The following is a 19,275-nucleotide window of genomic DNA, read 5'->3' as shown; positions in this document are numbered from 1 at the left end:
TCTCTCTTTAATTTACCTATGAAAGTGAAAAACCCTGAAATTCCCTCAAATAACCATCAAACATTACAGCACTCTGACGCTGCTCCTATTTAATGTCTTGAGAAATTCCTGGAGTAGAAACAATCTCAACACATTCCTTATGACAGGTAGCTCTCCACAGGGTGCTGTCTGGTCAAACCTACCACCTGAGTGTGGCTGGGCCACAATTCCCTTTTTGTTCCCAATAACCCCCTTCACCCGACATGGCCACCACAGTCTATTTAGCAAGGCAAACATTCTCTTGAACCTCCAGACAAGTACACATGGGTATCCTTGACATTCCTTCCAAACGCCTCCTTCCCTGCTCTTCAGGCATGCTTACCACCTAACATACAGGTGAATTCAAGAACTAAAAATTCAACTTAAGTTTTTTTTTTAATCAGTTATTTCAGTCTCTATTAATTAACATAGGAGAAGACATTTCATTCTGTCCTTTTATGATGTGGAAAAGCAAACACGCACACAACAGCAAAAAGTTATAAATGATTCTCTCTACATAAGCTTTCAATATTTACCAAATTTCTACAATGAATATAAGAATGTCATAATAAAAATGTGAAAACTTATTTTAAAGCTGAGTTTTGCACTAATTAAGAAAAATATACAGCATTTTTCTAAGAAGACATACATTGAAATAACTTCACTTACCTTTTGCTCGGGGCTTTCCTGAAATAAAAGTCCAAAGTAGTCCTTCTCCAAGAGGTTCAGATGTTCACATACTTTGTCAAATAATACTTGTCCCTTAGCACGTTTCTGAGGGAAAAACAATAGCATCTTTACTTTTCAAGCACTTAAGAGATTCCATGAACTGTAAATAAAGAGCATCCTATCAGATTATATTATTTAGCTTAAATTAATATAAAATATTTATTTTTTAAATCTTTTTAACAATACAAAAATCATTAATAACTTTTTCCTTTAGATTCCCCCCACCCACACAAGGCATACAACGAGTGCATGATCAAACAGATGCTCTATGTTTTACTGAAGCTCTATGTAAATATAAAAAGGACTAAAAGGTAAAATACTAGGAGTTCATTTATTTTTAAAACAATACAAAAATACGTCCGAACTGCCTCCCTCAACTCCTCAAGGTGGCTCATGTCATATCTAAAAGGTGTACACCTCCAGGAAAATCATTTAGCCTTATTCTTCAATGTATACTAACACAATTTATTCCATCAGACTTAGGTTTGATTTTTGTTCTGTGATATTTGTAGAACACAAAAAGTTTTCAATACAAGCTACACTTCTTCTAGAGAATGAAATGGCATTCACTCTTCAGAACAAATTTTGAAAACACACACAAGGTAATGGAACTGGGACAATAAATCAGCTGCCTCTAAGGATTTAATGTATTTTTGCCTTAGTTTGTTGTGTTTTGTTTTTTAATTTAAGAAGCTACTATCAACAGAGATATGAAAGCCTTTGACAGTCATGGAAGAAAAGCTCATTGTCTAATCATAGCAAAACATAACGTAGTAGCTCATATCTAATGAAGACACACACCCTTAGGAAGAGCCCACTGTAAGGTCAGGTCACACGTACGCCTCCTTTCCCCTGCACTGATACAAGCAACCACTGGGCTGCAAGTGAAAAATGAACAAGCCGTCAGACGTTTTCATCCTCCAGATGAATGTCCTCAAGTTATCAAAATGTGTACTTGCTAGTTCGTCCGATGTGTGAAAATTAATGTTTCCCATCGTGTACACATCTTTAAAAATTGAAGACGTAAAAGACATTTTACTTTCAAATATGTACAACTGTGAAGAGGCATTTTAAAAGATAAGTCTTCACAGAAACTCAATTCAAGGGGTATTTCTCTCTTCTAACGCTTTCTTCCTCTTTGTGGGAGCAAAAGTAAGAAATTCATGCCTGAAAGACTTGCAAAGGAGAATGTGGAACTTTTATTAAACGTTTTACAGTAATATTTGTTTTTTAAAAAATGGAATTACATCAAATAGTAAAGGGAAGAGAAAGAAAGCTACACAAATTACATTATTTCAACCTAATAAGCAACGTGCTGGCCACATCACTACAGATCCAGAAAACTAAATTACTAAGTACATTTAAGATAAGTGAATCAACTGAAAAAACTATGTAGCATACTTACTTTAAACGAGGTTGACACTGAACCCACTCGGGTTCATAATGACTGACCATAGCTCTAATTTCAGTACCTGCTTTGTAATAAGGAACTTTCCTCTCTGAGATAACAAAGGGAGGAAACTATTATAGCTCCTGCCACATCTGTCTACTCAGACCTCACCCACTATCCATTTATAATGAGGTATAAATGAGGTATAGAGGATATTTTATCTACTCTGAAGCAGGTTTATCTTATCTAGAAAGACACTAAAAACTCAATGGCTGCATATATAAAAAGTTGATCTTTATTAACTTTTCAAACTTATGTCTCTGAAACCTCTGGCTATAAATGACAACTAATTTGAAATTAACTACTGAAATTAAGTAGCTGCAGATGTCACGAAGAAATGAGACAGTCAAAAGGAGATTCACACTATTTTATTTGGTTATAACGCCATTGGATATTAGGGTAAAAAAGATATTTAAGACAACTGATAAATATATACCCCAGTTGAAAGAGAAAACACATTCCAATATTGGCATCCATTTATAATAATAAATAATAAATAATAAGTACTAATTATTACTAAATAATAATACTAATAATAAATAATAAGTACTAATAAATCATACTTTCTCATTGGTTTCCATTTCAAATATAGAAACATGCTCTCCTGGACAATATTCCGCTACAAGATTACAAGGAAACCATCCGGGAAGCTCAGCACCACAATCTGGTGTTGGGCTGCTGGGCGGCATCGCGGGGCATGAGCACTGGGCTGGGGTCAGACCCAGTTCCTCCCTCATCCAGCGTATTGCAAGCACTTTACTATCTGTAAGCACTCACTGATTGGGGGGGGGGCAGTGTCAAATGAACCAAAAGTATGTCCATGTGCCAAACCAAGTGCCATACTTAATCGTAGCCACATTCCATTCCCAACTGTCTTTTCACTAGCCCACATCTAAAATAAGCGTCAAAATTATCTTCTAGATGCTCAGATTGCTTCTCTGCTATTCTCTCCTTCCCTCTTCAGGAAACAGATACTTTAAATGTTTGATAAGATCTTAACTAAACACACATATCACTTAAGCTTCCATTCAGCATCTCCACCCTCAGTGAATTCGAAGTCTGGCTGGAAAGACAAAAATGCAATAATACTATGAGGCATAAACTGAAAGGTGCATGTACAAAGTGCTATGGGAACAACAAGATGGAATGAGTAACTGTGTTGAAGAAAAATCATAGCTTCACCAAGTCTGTGACATCTGAAATTAATTTTAAAGGAGAAAATGATTTTTTTTTACTGCAGAGAAACAGCATATTCAAAAACACTTACTTTTTACTTTGGATGTTTATAGAGTCTGACAGAGCCAGTTTCTACTCAAAAGATACTGGCGAATTTAAGATGAAAGGTAACCCTCCCATGCAACACGACTGACAGATACACTGTCCCACTCTCCGATGACCACGAGGGCTTACCAGGTCAAAAGGCTCAATACATACTGATCCAGCATCTAGCACGTATCAGTTCTTATGGTAAGACACCGGGGAAGCAACAATAAAATAGATGTATATATGGTCTCAGGAACTTTACATTCAACCGGCCATGACAGAAAATAAAAGGAAGCACCTTCCCACATCAAAAAAATCCTATTACTCTACCATTCTGGCCATAACTAGGTACCTGGTCCAACTGATCCAAAGACAATTGACCAGTGGCCTGTGAGATAGACTGCTACAAGAGCTCTACCCAAAGACAACGTCTTACTCTAGGGATAAGTTAGCAGATACAATCGCATCTTCCCTCATAGAGTTTAAATACAAAGCAGACAAACACATACTTATGTATAGACACACATACACAGTCATAGAGCAGAGTGGTGCAAATGAAGATAGACAATGAGGAGACAATGAGCAAAAGCCAGGAGTATCAGGGAACAGGCTTTACTTGTCAAAATATGTTGCATTGGACCCATGAGATGCTCAATGTATACACATACCCACATTCCCAAACAGGGGAATAGAGTGGGACCAAAAAAATTCTGCTGACTGTACATAACTAACTACTAAGCATCAAAACTCCTATTTGCACAAGATACCCTGCACTAGATACCCTGAGAAGTTCTATGATAAAAAAACAACTTGTTTCCTGTCATACAACCTGATGTTTCTCAAAATTATTTGGCTAAAACCCCAATATCTTTTTAACACAAAACACCAATTTATTCCACAGCAGAATTATTGTTCAAACGCTCATAGCTCAAGAAATGAAGTAGAGAAGAATTACCATGATCTGGCCTTCATGCAGATTTGGGGGCTGGTATTAACATTATATTTTTGATTCAAAAGTACCAAAAAAAAAAAAATCAGTTTAAACTGGTAGAGGACTGAATGTGCCCAGCTGTCCGGCAGAAGCAAATAATTTCCATAGGTAAAATCCCAACAAATATAATCAAAAATCAAACACACAAGAAAACCAGTTGTTGTTATTGAGAGTTAGACACAGTATCAGAATCAGATCTTCAGACTATGGATAATGGAAATTATCAAGTAGAAAACACAAAACAAGTATGTTTCATATGTTTAAAACAATAAATGAGTACTTTAAAATATCACCAATGGAAAAGTAACTATCAAAAAAGCAGATTCTGAAAAGAAACAGGACATCTAGAAATAAAAACTATAATAATTAAATTTTAATCCAAATGGACAGAATTTGACACAGCTAAAGAGAAAACCAGGGAATGGAAGACAGATCTGAAAAAACTACCCAGAATGCACAGAAACACAAACAGATGGAAAATATGAAAGAACTTCTAAGACATAAGACGAAATTAAGGAGGTTGCCATATGTCTCATTAGAATTCTAGATGACAACAGAGAGAATAAGGGAAAATCAATATTAAGACATAATGGCCGATAAATGCTAAAACTCTCAAATTAAGGAATCTCAATGATTCTCTAGCCAGATAAAATAAAACCCATTAATCTACAAACACTTTATTCCATTAATTGATTATTTATACTCATTAACATTTAAAAGGTTTTGACATGCATTTAAAAATAATGAAAGGGCTTTGTTTCTGAGAACGATTTGCTACAGGACCCAGAAGGAAGTACAAATTAAGCAAGCCCAAAGAAATAGGCAATTTTCTTTTCAACAAAATAAATAGGTAGAACAAAGCTATCAAGACAAGAGAGAAAGAAACATGAGCTAGGAAAGAAAATTATAATAGAAAACCCAGAAGAAGTTACTCATAAAAAACCAAAATTGATCTGCACTTGGAAGCTAATGGACAAAGCCAAGCAGAATGGCATATTCTTATCTCATAAAGAAAATATAACAGATTATCAGGAGACACATGTTAAATGCTACGTATTAAATGTTCCAAGTTGGTATATTTTGTAAGTCCTAATCTGCAATCAAACTTGCCTGCATATGCTCTGACAATATGACTCAGTGGTTTACAACTTCTTTTTTGCCTTCACACTGTTCACGACACACTGGGTAAGTGGTAGTTTTCATCATTTGGGGGAAAGGAACCAAGACACAAGTGTAGTGGTAGTACATAAAAATGGGGAAGGGCATACAAGTTGAAACGGTTCCTTCCCCACTCCCAGATTCTCCTCTGCAGCACTTTTCAGGAGAATCACTGATTTCAACAATATGGGAAGAAGGTACTGCAGCAGAATCCCAGAAGGCCCCTAACAGCTCTGTAACCTCAGGCGAGTTACTTCACTTTGCTATGCTTCGGTTTCTTCTCTTTAAAACAAAAATACCATATAATGTTGATAAAAGAATTAAATGAAGTGTATTTAAAGCACTTAATAAAATGGCACATTACATGGATTCATTAAAAAGCAGCTGAAATCACAGGACTTTCTGAGCTGCTCTAAAAGTAATAATTGATTTTAAATACGATTAAAGAGCTTTCAGTTACTTCATCCAATCTCATTCCACCCATAAGGAAACTGAGTTTACAGAGAGTTTAACCAATCTAACTTTTCAGTCTGATTTCCTGAATTTCTTTTAAAGAATTGAATTCTTATTTGTGAGATCCATAAACATTAGTATTCCACATTTCAACCCAGGGAGGCAATTTTCTGTTATCACAGTTTTGCTTTTTTATAAACAATGACTTAAGTTCTATTGCATGAAAGAACTACAAATACACATGTGTTAACCAAGCCAAATACAGATATTTTGCTTTACAATGTTCACCGAAGATACCAGTACATGTAGCTGTTCCTAGCTGTTATAGCAATCTGGGGATACTGACCCAGGTAAACAGGACTACTGACTTGCCAAGAAATACTCTAAATTTCTTTTGTACCTTGATGTGTTTCCAACTGCTGAAACCTTATCACTGGACAAATCTCCAAAGCCTTCTTCCCAGTGTAGCCTATTCCAATTTCCAGATAGTCATTTTTGTCCTTCAAGCTTTTTATTTCATATCAATGGTACTGACAAACTTACATTCTACTCCTTTAGAGATTTGTTCCTTTTGGAGCCTGAGTTCTGTAAGCAAAAGTGTGTCTCCTACACCAGCACCTCAGTGAGTGAGTAGCTCACTGGTAGGCTAAGATATCTGTTGGGTGGAAAAGCTCGGTGCCATAAACCCAGCCAAAAAGTTGGCAGAACTGAGCCTAGAATTCGGGGCTTCTGATGCAATCTGCTGGATCTAGTTCATGGACTACCAACCCAGAGGTATTCAAGGAACTAAACCAAACACACTGCCAACTAAATTCTGGGAAAAGAAACTCCCCATACCTACATATTAGTATCACAATTCTACATTGTCCTTAAACTCTTTCTTAGTAACTCAGAGCATTTCCAAATATTTCTTGGGAACCAGAGGAATGCCCAAAGCAGAAAAGTCTATCTTCCTCTTTCTCTTGCGTGCAGGCCATGTCCCACCTTTATGCAGAAGGGGACAATGGAGTTTTTCAGTCTCTCCATATTCCTTCACTAAGACATCAGTTTCACTGTTATTTCCTCTTGCTGTCTAAAGCATGCTTTCACTTTGTATCCCCTTCTTACACTAGAATCTTCACAGAGTACAAACTGTGTCAATCTCTATTCTAATAATGTAGCACCAAGTTGAACAATCAAAAACCATAGAACTTCACAAAACTTTGCCAAGTACACTTCAAAAAGAAATCTTGCTTTCTATATTAAATGCCAAAAAAGCTTTACAATCTATTTTTCCTCTCCCTAACCCCACTTCCATCACTGACCAGCAATATAAATCAATGGGTTGAAAACTTAAAAAGAAAAAGAAAAAATACTTTGGTCTACTTTCCAGGTATCAGATTTTTTTTTTGTTCAAAAGACTGCATAATACATTAGAAGTACCCAAAGGAAAGAGACAAAACGGGACAGTTTAGATGGGTTTAAAATATATTATTCAAGGACTGAAAGACTAGCTTTTGAGAACTTTATTTAAAAAACAGCACAGCAATCTACAGCAGACCCAGCTGAAGAATGGGCAGGCTGGAATCTGAGACGCTGAGCGAAGTCCCCCGTGCCTGTGCTGTTATTTGTGGCATTCATTATTGAGGCCAAAACACGACATTTCTGGAGACCTCTCAACTGGGAGGAATTTGTGCAACTGCTTAGCCCGCAGATTGCAGTGGACGCCACACACCACTGGCGTTTTATAAAACCCCGTCACTGTGAGTGTGTAGGCCCCTCCACACTGCAGTTATTGTGCGCTGAGGAGACAGTGCTGGGAACTGCACAATGCGATCCGTACATTACAGCCCTCAAGCTATGTATTTTGCACTAGCTCTAAACTACACTATGCAAATATAAAAGGCCAAGGAAAGAAAGGTATGTACAGAGCAAACACAACTGATACATTGTCGCGGAGGGTGGAGAAAATAAAAGAAACCCTACAGAAGGAGAAAGAGAGTGTCTCAAATAGTGTTAAGGCCACCGTTTATCAGATCATTCTTTTTCCAGCAATCTGCGTGAGCTGTCAACACACCTATGTCCCAAAGTTCATTCAAATTCCAACAAAAAGGAAGAAATCATATCCAATGATTTTGTGGATGTGTTAAAAATTTAATTCCAGAAGAAAATGAGTCATTTGTAATAAAGGAAGATTGTAAGTAAAATTTCCCTGATCATTAATATGAATTAAGTTTGAAAAAGGTTTTCCAGTTACTCAAAAAAGAGAGATATGTGTGTATGTATATATTACATCTAAAATACATAAAGATAAAAATGTAGATATACGTAAAAATAAATGTGTACATATACACATATGTATACACACACATATGTATATGCATACACACATGTGATCTTTAGTAGTTGAATAAATTTTCAAACATACTTTCATTAGTGATCAGAAAAACTGTATTTATGCATATCCATAGATAGATATTAATAGATAAGGATAGAGACAAACATGCATTATTAAAGTTATGAAGGCATACAGGTTTTTTTATCACTATAAAGAACGACAAAAATAAATTTTTCTTGTGTAGTATTCCTTCAAGACTAGGGGCTACAAAAGGAAAAGGAGAAAAAGAAAAAACTTTTCATAGCTGTGGGGAAAGAGCCCCAGAGAGCAGTTTCCAGGTCTTGGCCTCACGTGGAAATGTGCTGGCTTGGGTAGTAGATGGCCGTCAGCTGTGGCTAATTGACCATCAGCTGTAACCAGTTAGCCAATTAGCCACTGATATAACTGCCGCGGCTGTGCTGGTTGGGGAGTTTGTTGGTTGGCAGGCAGAGAAGTGGACAGCAGGTTTCAGGTCATGTGGCTCCAGCCTCCAATGAGACTATAGTGGTATGACTCCCCTACCTATGGCTCCGTGGGTGTTCCTTTTTGGCCTCACCATATCCTGGGTTCTTATGTGGGGAGCAGGAGCTGAGACCCCGCAGGCCACCTCGCATGACAACAGCTCATTACAGAATCTCTATTTCTTTTCCACTACACAGGATTCAAGGGATTGTGATGGAACATTGGGGAAATTTCGCAGTGTTGATATGAATGACATAAAATACTATTCAATATAGCTTTTGGTGCTAGAAATAAAAAAATTAAAAGGCTGCTACTAAAACAAAATCAAACACTAAGCCAGAACAGACTGCAGAATACCCTCCAGTAACTGTATCTGCAATAATTTTAAAGGAAACCCTAATGTAGCTAGGAAAGTACAGGCTCTCCTTTAATAGAACCATATACATACCTTAATGAACTCCTCAAGGACACGGCAGATTGCCATTCTTATACATTGTAAGCAAGACTCTATTTCATGAGCACAATGCTTCCAAATCTAAATGCAGTATTGAAATGGAATGTTTTTCCACCCTAGTCTGCTGGGTTTTGAAATGTTTCCGAATTCTTAACTGAACACACAATTCATCTCCTAAGCAACCAGGTAAGTTTAGATCACAAACAAGATGTTAAAAGATGTTTCATCTTTGCACTACGTGGAAATGACAAAAACAATAGAAATCCTGCTACTAATATTATTCACAAACACAATGTCAATACAAATTTAAGCCTATGAGACATAATCTTTTTTTCCCAAAGCAAACAAGTGCTAATTTTTAGTTTTAAAGATAAAACATGAAACTTTTAATCTTTCATCGATAATCACACCCTGTATTTCTAAGGTGGCTGTAGTTTTTATTTCCCAAAAGCCAGAGATTCTCATCAGTATTCAGGACACAAGAATCAGCTAACTGACATGAGGGCACCCTCTTGGAGGGCTTCTATCTCCACACTGCAGAACAGGCCTGCGGGAGGCTATTCCAAGAACCAATTCCGCCCTTTGCACCCACATGCTAGGCTTCAGGGTAACTCCAAAGCCAACCTCTGGAGTTGCAGGAAACCTCACAAAACTCCTAGACGGATGGATCTTGAAGTTTCTTAAGCAAACCACATTTCATACAAAGAATTACAAATTTTATACAAGGAATTATACTTATTCTTTGGGTTAACTAAATGATAAGGATATAATAAACACCCCTATTAGTTCTAGTAAGCGTCAGTTGCTCAGCTGTTCATCAAGTGTGATCCTTTAAACGCATTCCTTTGGTAATAAAAGTTTAATGGAATGGTATTGCGGCATATGAGCAAGAATCACCTACATCATCGTCTGCTCTAACCAAATAGCCTGCAGTTTCTCATATGCAAAATCCAATTATAGTTCTACTGCTAGAATTTATTTTAGTGGTAATGTAAATAAATTTATCTTTGACTTTCCTTCTTTTTTTAACCCAACTGGTTATGACCAATGCCTCTCCAACAAGAGGATAAGTCCTTTGTCACTAGGGATTGGTTTATTCAAAATTTCAAAAGAAAAGTGCAGTGTTTTTAAATCTTGTGTTTTTTTTTCTTACTTGTAAAAGTATTAAAGTATAATTTTTGAGTCTAAGCAGTTCTTTAAATTACAAAGGCATCGTGAATATGTAAATGGTATGTGTTTACATTATGGGCCCTCCAAGTCACTAAGTTATTGATAAAAATATAATATTGAAAATTTATCCACTTGAGTATTTTCATCAAAAATTCAAGAGTGACAAGATCCTTAGAAAATTATAATTGGGATTTTAAAATATACTGATAATAATAATTGTAGCTAATACTTATCAAGCCCTTACTATATGCTGGGCAGCTCAAAGCAAATCATAACCAGACAAATTCAGCCACTAATTAAAGTTAGACAACCGCTGTCAAGTGAGAGAATCCAAACAAACACTTAGTAAGACCTCCTGCTGTCCTAATGTAGAGTAATGTAAATTCCCCACCAGTCATGTTAATATTTCCACGAGTTGCTAACTGATGAATTCACCTAGTATCTGGGGAGCAGGTGCCTGCCAGGGAGCGCCCTGACAGAGAGAATGTTACAGCCGTGCAAAGCAGTTCTTCATTCTGGCTGCAGAGATGCCTGAACCTAGCATCAGACCCACTAAATGAGCATGTTCAAACGTGGCTCCGGCACATCTGTATTTTTAAAAATTTTTTGTATTAGACTTTATTTCTTAGAGTAGTTTCTGGTTCACAGAAAAACTGAGCAGAAAATAGAGACTTCCCATATACCCTCTATCCCACACAGGCATAGCTGCCCCCATGATCCCAGAGGTACATTTGTTACAACCAATGAAACTACACGGGCATCATAATTACCCCAAATCCACAGTTGACAAATCCACAGTTGGGGTGCTGTACATTCTGTGTGTTTGGACAAATAAATGAATAATGACATTACCCACCATTACAGTACCATACAGAGTAGCTTCACGGCCCTAAAAATCCTATGCACTTGCCTGCATTTTTAAAGAGCTTAACCAAAAATTCTGACCATGAGGTGAGGCTGATACCAAGGTCAGCAAACAAATCTCCTCATCAGAGTAAGACTACCTGCCCTCACACTCCACGTCTATCAACTTTCCGTTCTCAACCTGGCTAGGCACTTTAAGCCAGGTCCTGCTGGATAATACATAAATTGCTCACATTTTCACTTAAAATCCTTTTTAAAATGACTGGTTCATGAAGCCTGGTAACCTAAAATTTATCTGGCAATCTTTAATGACAACTACATTTGAGACTAGCTTTGAAAAAGAAATCACCCGGTGGAAAAACACACGACAGCCACTGGACTGCAGATTTTATCACAAACCAGGCTCAATGAAGCTATTTTTACTTCTACTGGCCAGGAGTGTTTTAAAGTATTTTTTTTTTTAACCACAGACCGAAGTGGAAGTCAAGTTGTAATGCAGAATAATCTTAATCACTTAAAGTATTTACTTTATTATGATTCTAAACCAAAGAGAAACAGAATCTGATCAAAAGAGAGAGGTCTTCAGGAGTTTCTTAGTAACAATAATTTCCTTAAATACCTCACCACCTGAATTTCTGATTCTTGAATTCAATGACAAGCAACTTCTGGGCAATCTGAGAAAAAAATACATTTCATTTTGAGATATCTCAGTTGTTAAACACTGAGGCAACAGTGTTTCCATTGAGCTTGACATTTTTAATTCCTGGTAGATGAGTAACAAACTTAAGTAAAACAAGAGAAAGTGACAACAAGGTCTTTGTTTGACAGGGGGGAGGGAGATGGCTGAGTGACTCTTTAAGACTTTGTCTGACTTAAAACACACATACCATAAATTAATTAAACTATATAAGGAGAGAAACTGTCAAATAGAAACATAGGGATTCGAAAGCAGAAAAGTTAGGAAGCCTATGGGTGAGTGCGGCCCTGAGGCATGTCTCCCCAAAAGACTACCTTTCCAGCAGTGTGTTCACCTGACCCATAGATGCCACAAAACCAGCCCTCTAGCTCGCTCATAAGCTGCCTTAATGTTTTCACTTCCCTTGGCTTCACTAGTGAAATTCTACCACGTTATGATTCTTTAGAGAGAACAGATTTCTTTTAAAATGAAAATCTCTCTTAGAAGGCAGTACAGGTAATCAATCATTCACACGTTGAAGTCATTCGCTCAAATCGCTGTTCTTCTCATTACTTAGCTGAGAGATCTGCTACATCTGAGGAATTATGAATTTTGATTTTAGAGGCAGAAAAGTAGGCCGGAAGCATAGAATGTTTTCGGTATTAAAATACTACAAAAGAATAACAATATCATTCTGGAAGTTGAAACAAGAAAACCTAAAGGGGAAAATCACCAAGAAATAGGCAAATAATTAGAAAATTTTGGCCTGAGTTAAGAAAGTGCAGTAGAAATTCTGTCTTTATCCACTTGCTCAAGAGATTTGGCACCCAGAACTCAATTCAAAAACTTAATGTATAGACTTTAACAGTTGACCTAAAAATCTAATCATCATTCGTACATTGTTGCTACAGGAAAACAGACGTTGCAAATAAATCATTTGCTGACGTATGATGTGTACAGATAACCTGTTCATAAGCTGGAAATTTCCTTTGCAGTGCCTCTCTGCACCACGCATTCATATCCAAATGGTCAACCCAAAGCCCTCCTTTATTATTTCTGCCCTAAAATGCAAGTTGACATGTGACATCTATTTGAAATTCAGAATCTTTTCCAGCAGAAATATTTTCAATATGGCAAAGAGTTTCAGGCTAATCATTCCCCTTCCTAACTTGGCCTCCCATCCCAAGCCTATTAGGTCAATAATACACTCAACTAAAAGTACTAAAGTTATAATAAGGTATCTAACAGAACGTGGAGATAGTTTAACATTTACTGGGAAACCTAAGTAAAATCAACATATGTGAAGGATGAAATTATCTGACTGCAGGAGACCCAGGAATGAACGTGTGAAACTTTAGGGAAGGACAGGCTGCGTACATGCATGTGCATGCATATCTCTCCATATATATAGACCCAACTAGCCTTCTTGGCGGGCAGGAGTGGGAATAACAAAAAGTCAGAATTTATCAATATCACTTAGAAGAAGCAGACCTGGCCTACAAGCATCATTATTATTCTTGACCTTGGCAGATGTACTCACCTCCCAAGTTACAGTGCGTTGAAGACACCAGTTACTATGTTGATGTAATACCCCTTGCTCTCAATCTCATGTTTGCAAAGGTATCTTATGATTATCACCTGGCATCATTTGATGGCTTTTTGATGATGAAGAAAAGAATTAGTTAACCAACCAATTCATCCTGGCAGTTATCTCTCACTATAAATTTATTTCCTGACATTCTAATATGTCTATATTCAAAGGACGGGTCGACAAGAGCCAGGGTTCTCCTGCCTGACTGACTTGGGCACAGTGATAAACGAGTTCATGTACACTCTAACGTTGAGGACAAGACCTTGCACAGTGAAACTCCCCCACGTCCGATTTGTTGAAGCCCAGCCCGATCCCCAGCATGCTACTAGTCTCCATCAGTACACTGAGCTTGCTCTAAAAACTTCAAATAGCATCATTATCTCCTCCTTCGGCAAGACAGTGGCGAAAAAATAACAATCAAATTTCTTTTGATATATGTGGTGAGATACCCAGATCACAAAACATTAAACAGTTCAAAGGAAGTGCATTGTAAAGCTGAGAACGATGGCACCGACGCACGCGGTGCTTCAGTTATAACACCCCACCCTCCCTCCATCAATTACTGTGAGGTCAAATGACATAATATAAATAAGAAACACTCTACACATTAAAACACTTTACAAAAATGTTAACATTTGATGCATCCCCAAATCACCACATCCAGAACAAATTCTTACTGTTGAGAAATGAAACTGAAATCCAGCTCGGGCCGGATTTCAAGAATGCAGCCCTCCTTCCTCTTTGCTGCATGGGCTCTACAGGGGTCAGAGGACACTAATTATTCCTCAACAGTATCACCAGCGCTCGGTCCAGAGATGTTTCACGTACAAAACCACACACTTTAGATAATAGATAATGACCCAAACAAAGTGGATAAAAACTGAATTACACCTATTGTTTGCAAAAAAACATTAAGTAGAATAGTATTTCCATCCTTTTCATCTCTTATGAACCACCTTCAGTCTGCCAATTAAACACATGTGCAAAATAAAATAGGTTATCTAGATCCCTGCAGGAAATAATGAAGAAAACGAAAACTAATAAAAAGCATCTGCAGGAAAACAGTGAACAATGTCAAAACAGATGCTACTATAGCTACCACAACCAATTCAAATTCTGTAACAAGACATCCAAAAAACTTGATGGCAACTTTGATAAGTGCTGTATTGTACTGGCCCACTTCACTTTATCCTAGTGATAAAAACATGCTCTTTGTTCAAGTTTTCCTAAGTAGAACGTGGAGTTCCCATTAAAAACGGTAGATTGAACATATATATTTAGCTCTGCTCCCTAAGGAGGCTATTCTAAAATGATGTAGAGTGTGTGCACATGCAGATTAATTTTTTTCCCCTGACACAAGGGAAAAGAGAAAGAGAATGAAACCAGTGCCAACAAACTTTGGAAAGCAGAATGAAAAAGGACAGGAGATAAGAGTCCATGCATTTATATTTTATGTTTTCTTTGCAAACTCTCCTATGGATGGGAGCCCACCTCTCTCTAATGTTTAGCAGAAGTGAAGAGCTTAATTCATTTGAACCCCAACAATATACTGGCTTTTCAAGGCCAAAGTATTCCTAGTTAAATCCAAGCCAAGAAAAGATGGGGTCAAAAATGGCAACACTGGTCAAGCCCAGGGTGGCTTGCTTCTAACAAAAGTTTCCAGTACATTTTACATGTTATCCTTGACATATAAGAAAGAGACATTAAAATCTTTTCTTATAACCCCACATTTCTGCTTGGATTTTACTATTTAACCCCTTTCAAATGGAAAATGTAATAGGCTAGGAGTTTCTGACTTTTCCTAAATACATCATTCTTCCAAGTCTGGGAGTTTCTTTCTCCTCAATATGATTTACTTACCAACTAACTCTACCCCATAGTAATGAGGCACTCTGTCACTTTCATGTTCTTTATCTAAACCATAAACAGTACTTACCAATTATATTCATATTCTTGTTTCATATGTAAGATTTATCTTTGAAAGAAAAATTGATAAGCAGCTTCAGAGGAAAAAATAAAACCTCATACTCTCTTTTTGTCTTCTCAGCAAAGGTAGGAACCAAATCGATATTAGGGGATAAAAATTATTTTCAAACACACAAGGTATATTTAAATGAATAATATCTTGAGACCAAATTTCTAAAATACTGTGCAAATATGACTTCCTTAACTTCCTATTTTACTTTAAAAGTATATACTGTCACTAAGGGATATCAGCAGCTGAGTCATTAAAATAATTCTTAAGCCATGAAAATCCAACTTCTTTTTGTCCAACTTTTCCCATTATCTACTCTGAATAGCAAGACTTGGCATAAATTTATTATCAAGTATAACTCTTAAAATCTATGAAAAAGTGTATGTATTTTAAAAGACAGAAGAGTGACTAAAACAGACCAATTTGTTTTAGTATTTTTATTAAAAATTGCTAAATACCATTTCCATTAAAACTTATTTCAAAAACGATAAGCAGAAAACTTCTGTGGGTTAGCACATTCTCTGTAAACTATTTGCCTAGAATGAATTTTGACATTTGATTCATACAGGCTTTCTGTGCTATAGAAAAATAGCTTAGTAGAGCATTCCTATTGGAGTGTCTTTAAATTGTTGTTGACAGAAATATGGAAAGAGATCAATGAATATAACAAATATTACGATACTCAGATTAAGTTTTCTCTATGTAAATAACTAGATGCTGCTCAACCTCAAAACGGGTAAAATGGCATATTCCACAAAAAAAGCACACAGTTACAGGTATAGTTAATTGGTACTAGTATGGAGGCATCTTGAGATGCCTCTGCAGAATATGAGTTAAAAACAAAATTTAAGAAATATTCCCAATCATAACTTTTGTAACAGAATTGATGTATTAACTCTGCTGCAGCAGCACGTAATTAAACAAATATAAAAGTAATAACCTGAAAGATCATTTATCAGTACTTCTTTCATCATTTAGCCATCTTGCATGACAAAATTTTTTCTGCGTACTCCAGTGCTTCTAATAGATCATATTTTTATTAAATTATAATGCTTTGAAAATCCAAATGTTAGCATATTATATTACCATTCTATATACGTGAATGATAACTTCTGTCCATGTTTACTAGGTCACAAAGTATACATCCTGCCGTACAAAGAACGGCCCCAGCTCCAGCTTCAGTAAAATAAATAACACTCATAGGTAAAGGCAAGATTCTCAAACTCTACCCCCATCAAGTCCCTACAAACAACTCCATAGGAATCTTGGGGGAGGGGAGGAAAACAGAAAGATAGGATCATGGAGGAGAGTATTATTTGGCAAAATTTCCTAACAGTTGAGAAAGAAAAACTGTCAGTAACATCTTTAACTTGCTCAGGAAAAAAGGGGATGATAATAGGGGAAAGAGACCGAAATAAAATAGTAATGGAAACAAAGGGTTTCTGAGTGGATCAAATTTAACAAAAGATACTGATAGTTTTTGTTGGAGAGAGAAATAAGATTTTCTCTCTTCATTTTATGAACTCTGACAAGAAGTTAAAAAATTATATTTTAGAGAGTGAGAAAAATGTGCCTTGACAGATTTTAAAAGTACCAATTATTCTGAATATGACCTTTCCCTTTCCCACCATTTCTAATCTTACCCAACCATCATATAATTTTCATGCCAAAAGAGAAAACATAATTCAAAGATCCAGTACCTATTATACTACCACCCTCAGATTAGAGTAAAAAGTTAGTAAGTGGTAAATTACCAAGGAGTTAGCTTGCTGGGCAGCACATGTGAGAAGGGCCAAGAAGAGACGGATGGTGCCTTCAAAATTATGTCAGGATGGTTACTCATAGTGAGAAGTTACTTTCAAGTGTCAAGTTTAATGCTTTCTAAACACCATTGATGCAAGGCAACAAAGGGAGTCCCCTGGTTTTGAAACTAAAAGTGGGGAAGATGGAGAAGCGAAAGCATGTAGTCGAATTCTTGACAGCTGAGAAAGAAAAACCATATATCATTCTTTAGTTTGCTGAAGAGAAGAAAAGACATTAGAGAAAAAGAGGCAGGGAATAGGCATTAAGTATATTCTCCTCTCCAAGCCCAGCCTACACCATCCAGCAAGCAATGGGACCAGAGAGCTCTCACTTAAGGGAAAGAACTCTCAGGCTCTAGGAGTCTGCATTTCCCTCTCGGTTGTGCACTGCTATAGGGCCAAGACCAAGTCTTATCCACCTCTGCATCACTTTCATGCCCAGCAATTTCATAGCCTTTTATAGAAATTTAATAAGTTATTTTCATTTATTTAAGGCCAAAAAGTGTTTGTACAACAAGTTAGCCTGCTGTTCCCAAGTATTTAAAAAGCAGGGCAGTGGTGGACAGAAGTAGCAATTGTGGGGAGTTGGAGAGGGAAGTGAATCACATACATACATACACCCAAATCTTTCTTTTCTCATTGAAGAGGACAAAGAGAAGAACTGAGAACATACACGTAAGTAAGCAAATTCGACCTTTTAGCTTAGATAAGAAGGATAAAAATTTTATACATGTACAAAAAAGTAGAGAGAAATTAATCAACAATTACTTCCCAGGAGTAGTGCTATCGGCAAAGTTAACGCCCTGTGCTCAAAGAGAAGCTCTTTTTCTAAAGGAACTAACTGAAGAAACAATACAAGTACAAGGAAAAAAAATTAAACAATGATACAAGACTTTAGCAGTTGTTCAACACAATAATACAAAAGATTCTTTCACACTGCGTGATTGATTGCCAAATTTATGGTTCAAACAAGTTCAGTGGAAGAAAAAGCCTTCTGGAAGCTGCATTTGCATTGCATACTAAAGGATAAGAAGTAATCGTATGGTTGGGGAAATAAAAATGTGGAAATGGTCTGATCAGAAACTTGAAGGAAAGATGACAACTCAGAATGTGCCTACCGGGAAGACCCATTTGGTTGACAGGGGAAGACTCAGAATCTAGTAGGAATGGAGATCAAGAGTCTGAGCTCATACCTAACAGTCCTGCATGCCCAGCTAAAGAAAAGAATATGTGTATGAACTAATCAGAAACAGTTTTGGGGACACAAAAAACCGAGAGTTGTTAGAAGGGCGGGGGGGGAGGGGGTTGGGGATGGGGGAAGAGTGAAGGGATTGGGGGGTGGCTGGTGACCACAGGATGGCCTCAGGGTTTTTTGAGAATTACTTTGGGGAACTTATTCAATAGTGTTTGGGGATTTTGTTGGGTGTCCGATGGACATGTGTTCTGTTTGGGAGACCACCTCAGGGATGCTGTGGATGCCTGGTCATGGCATTGTACACCAGAGGTTGGACATTAATGAATGCCAACTATAATTTTATGTGTATAATGTGATGGCTCGGTGTGAGGTAGGGGTGGTGGTGGATGGGGGGAGGGGGGTTCATGGTGTGAGGGATGTAAAAATAAAATAAAATAAAATAAAACTATAAAAAAATTAAAAATATATATATAAAAAATAAAATAAAAATGCAAAAAAAAAAAAAGAATGACTTCTCCCGGGACCCTCTCCTGTTCTTCAAGCTGGACCAAAGTATGTGACCACTCACGTGGCCTGACAGCCTTTTCCCACTTAGTAAATAAAAACTAAGTTATTGGATAGAATTATCACCTTAAATCCCTTTTTAAGCTAAAGGGATGAAAGATGGA

General features: G+C 36.9%; 1 protein-coding gene across 28 annotated transcripts in view; it reads right to left on the bottom strand.

Moving 5' to 3' along the window:
* The window catches only part of EPB41L2 (erythrocyte membrane protein band 4.1 like 2), a 206,579-nt gene that overhangs the window by 81,272 nt on the left and 106,032 nt on the right, over positions 1-19,275 (bottom strand). For all 28 annotated transcript variants that reach the window (XM_081031848.1, XM_081031845.1, XM_081031859.1 and 25 more), the window contains exon 4: positions 688-792. In XM_081031848.1, coding sequence (XP_080887974.1) covers positions 688-792 — 105 coding nt within the window. The remainder of the gene's footprint in view (positions 1-687; positions 793-19,275) is intronic.

This window comes from Rhinolophus hipposideros (genome assembly GCF_964194185.1).
Source record: "Rhinolophus hipposideros genome assembly, chromosome: 3".
Classification (NCBI taxonomy): Eukaryota; Metazoa; Chordata; class Mammalia; order Chiroptera; family Rhinolophidae; genus Rhinolophus; species Rhinolophus hipposideros.
This window is presented reverse-complemented; position numbering and strand designations above follow the sequence as displayed.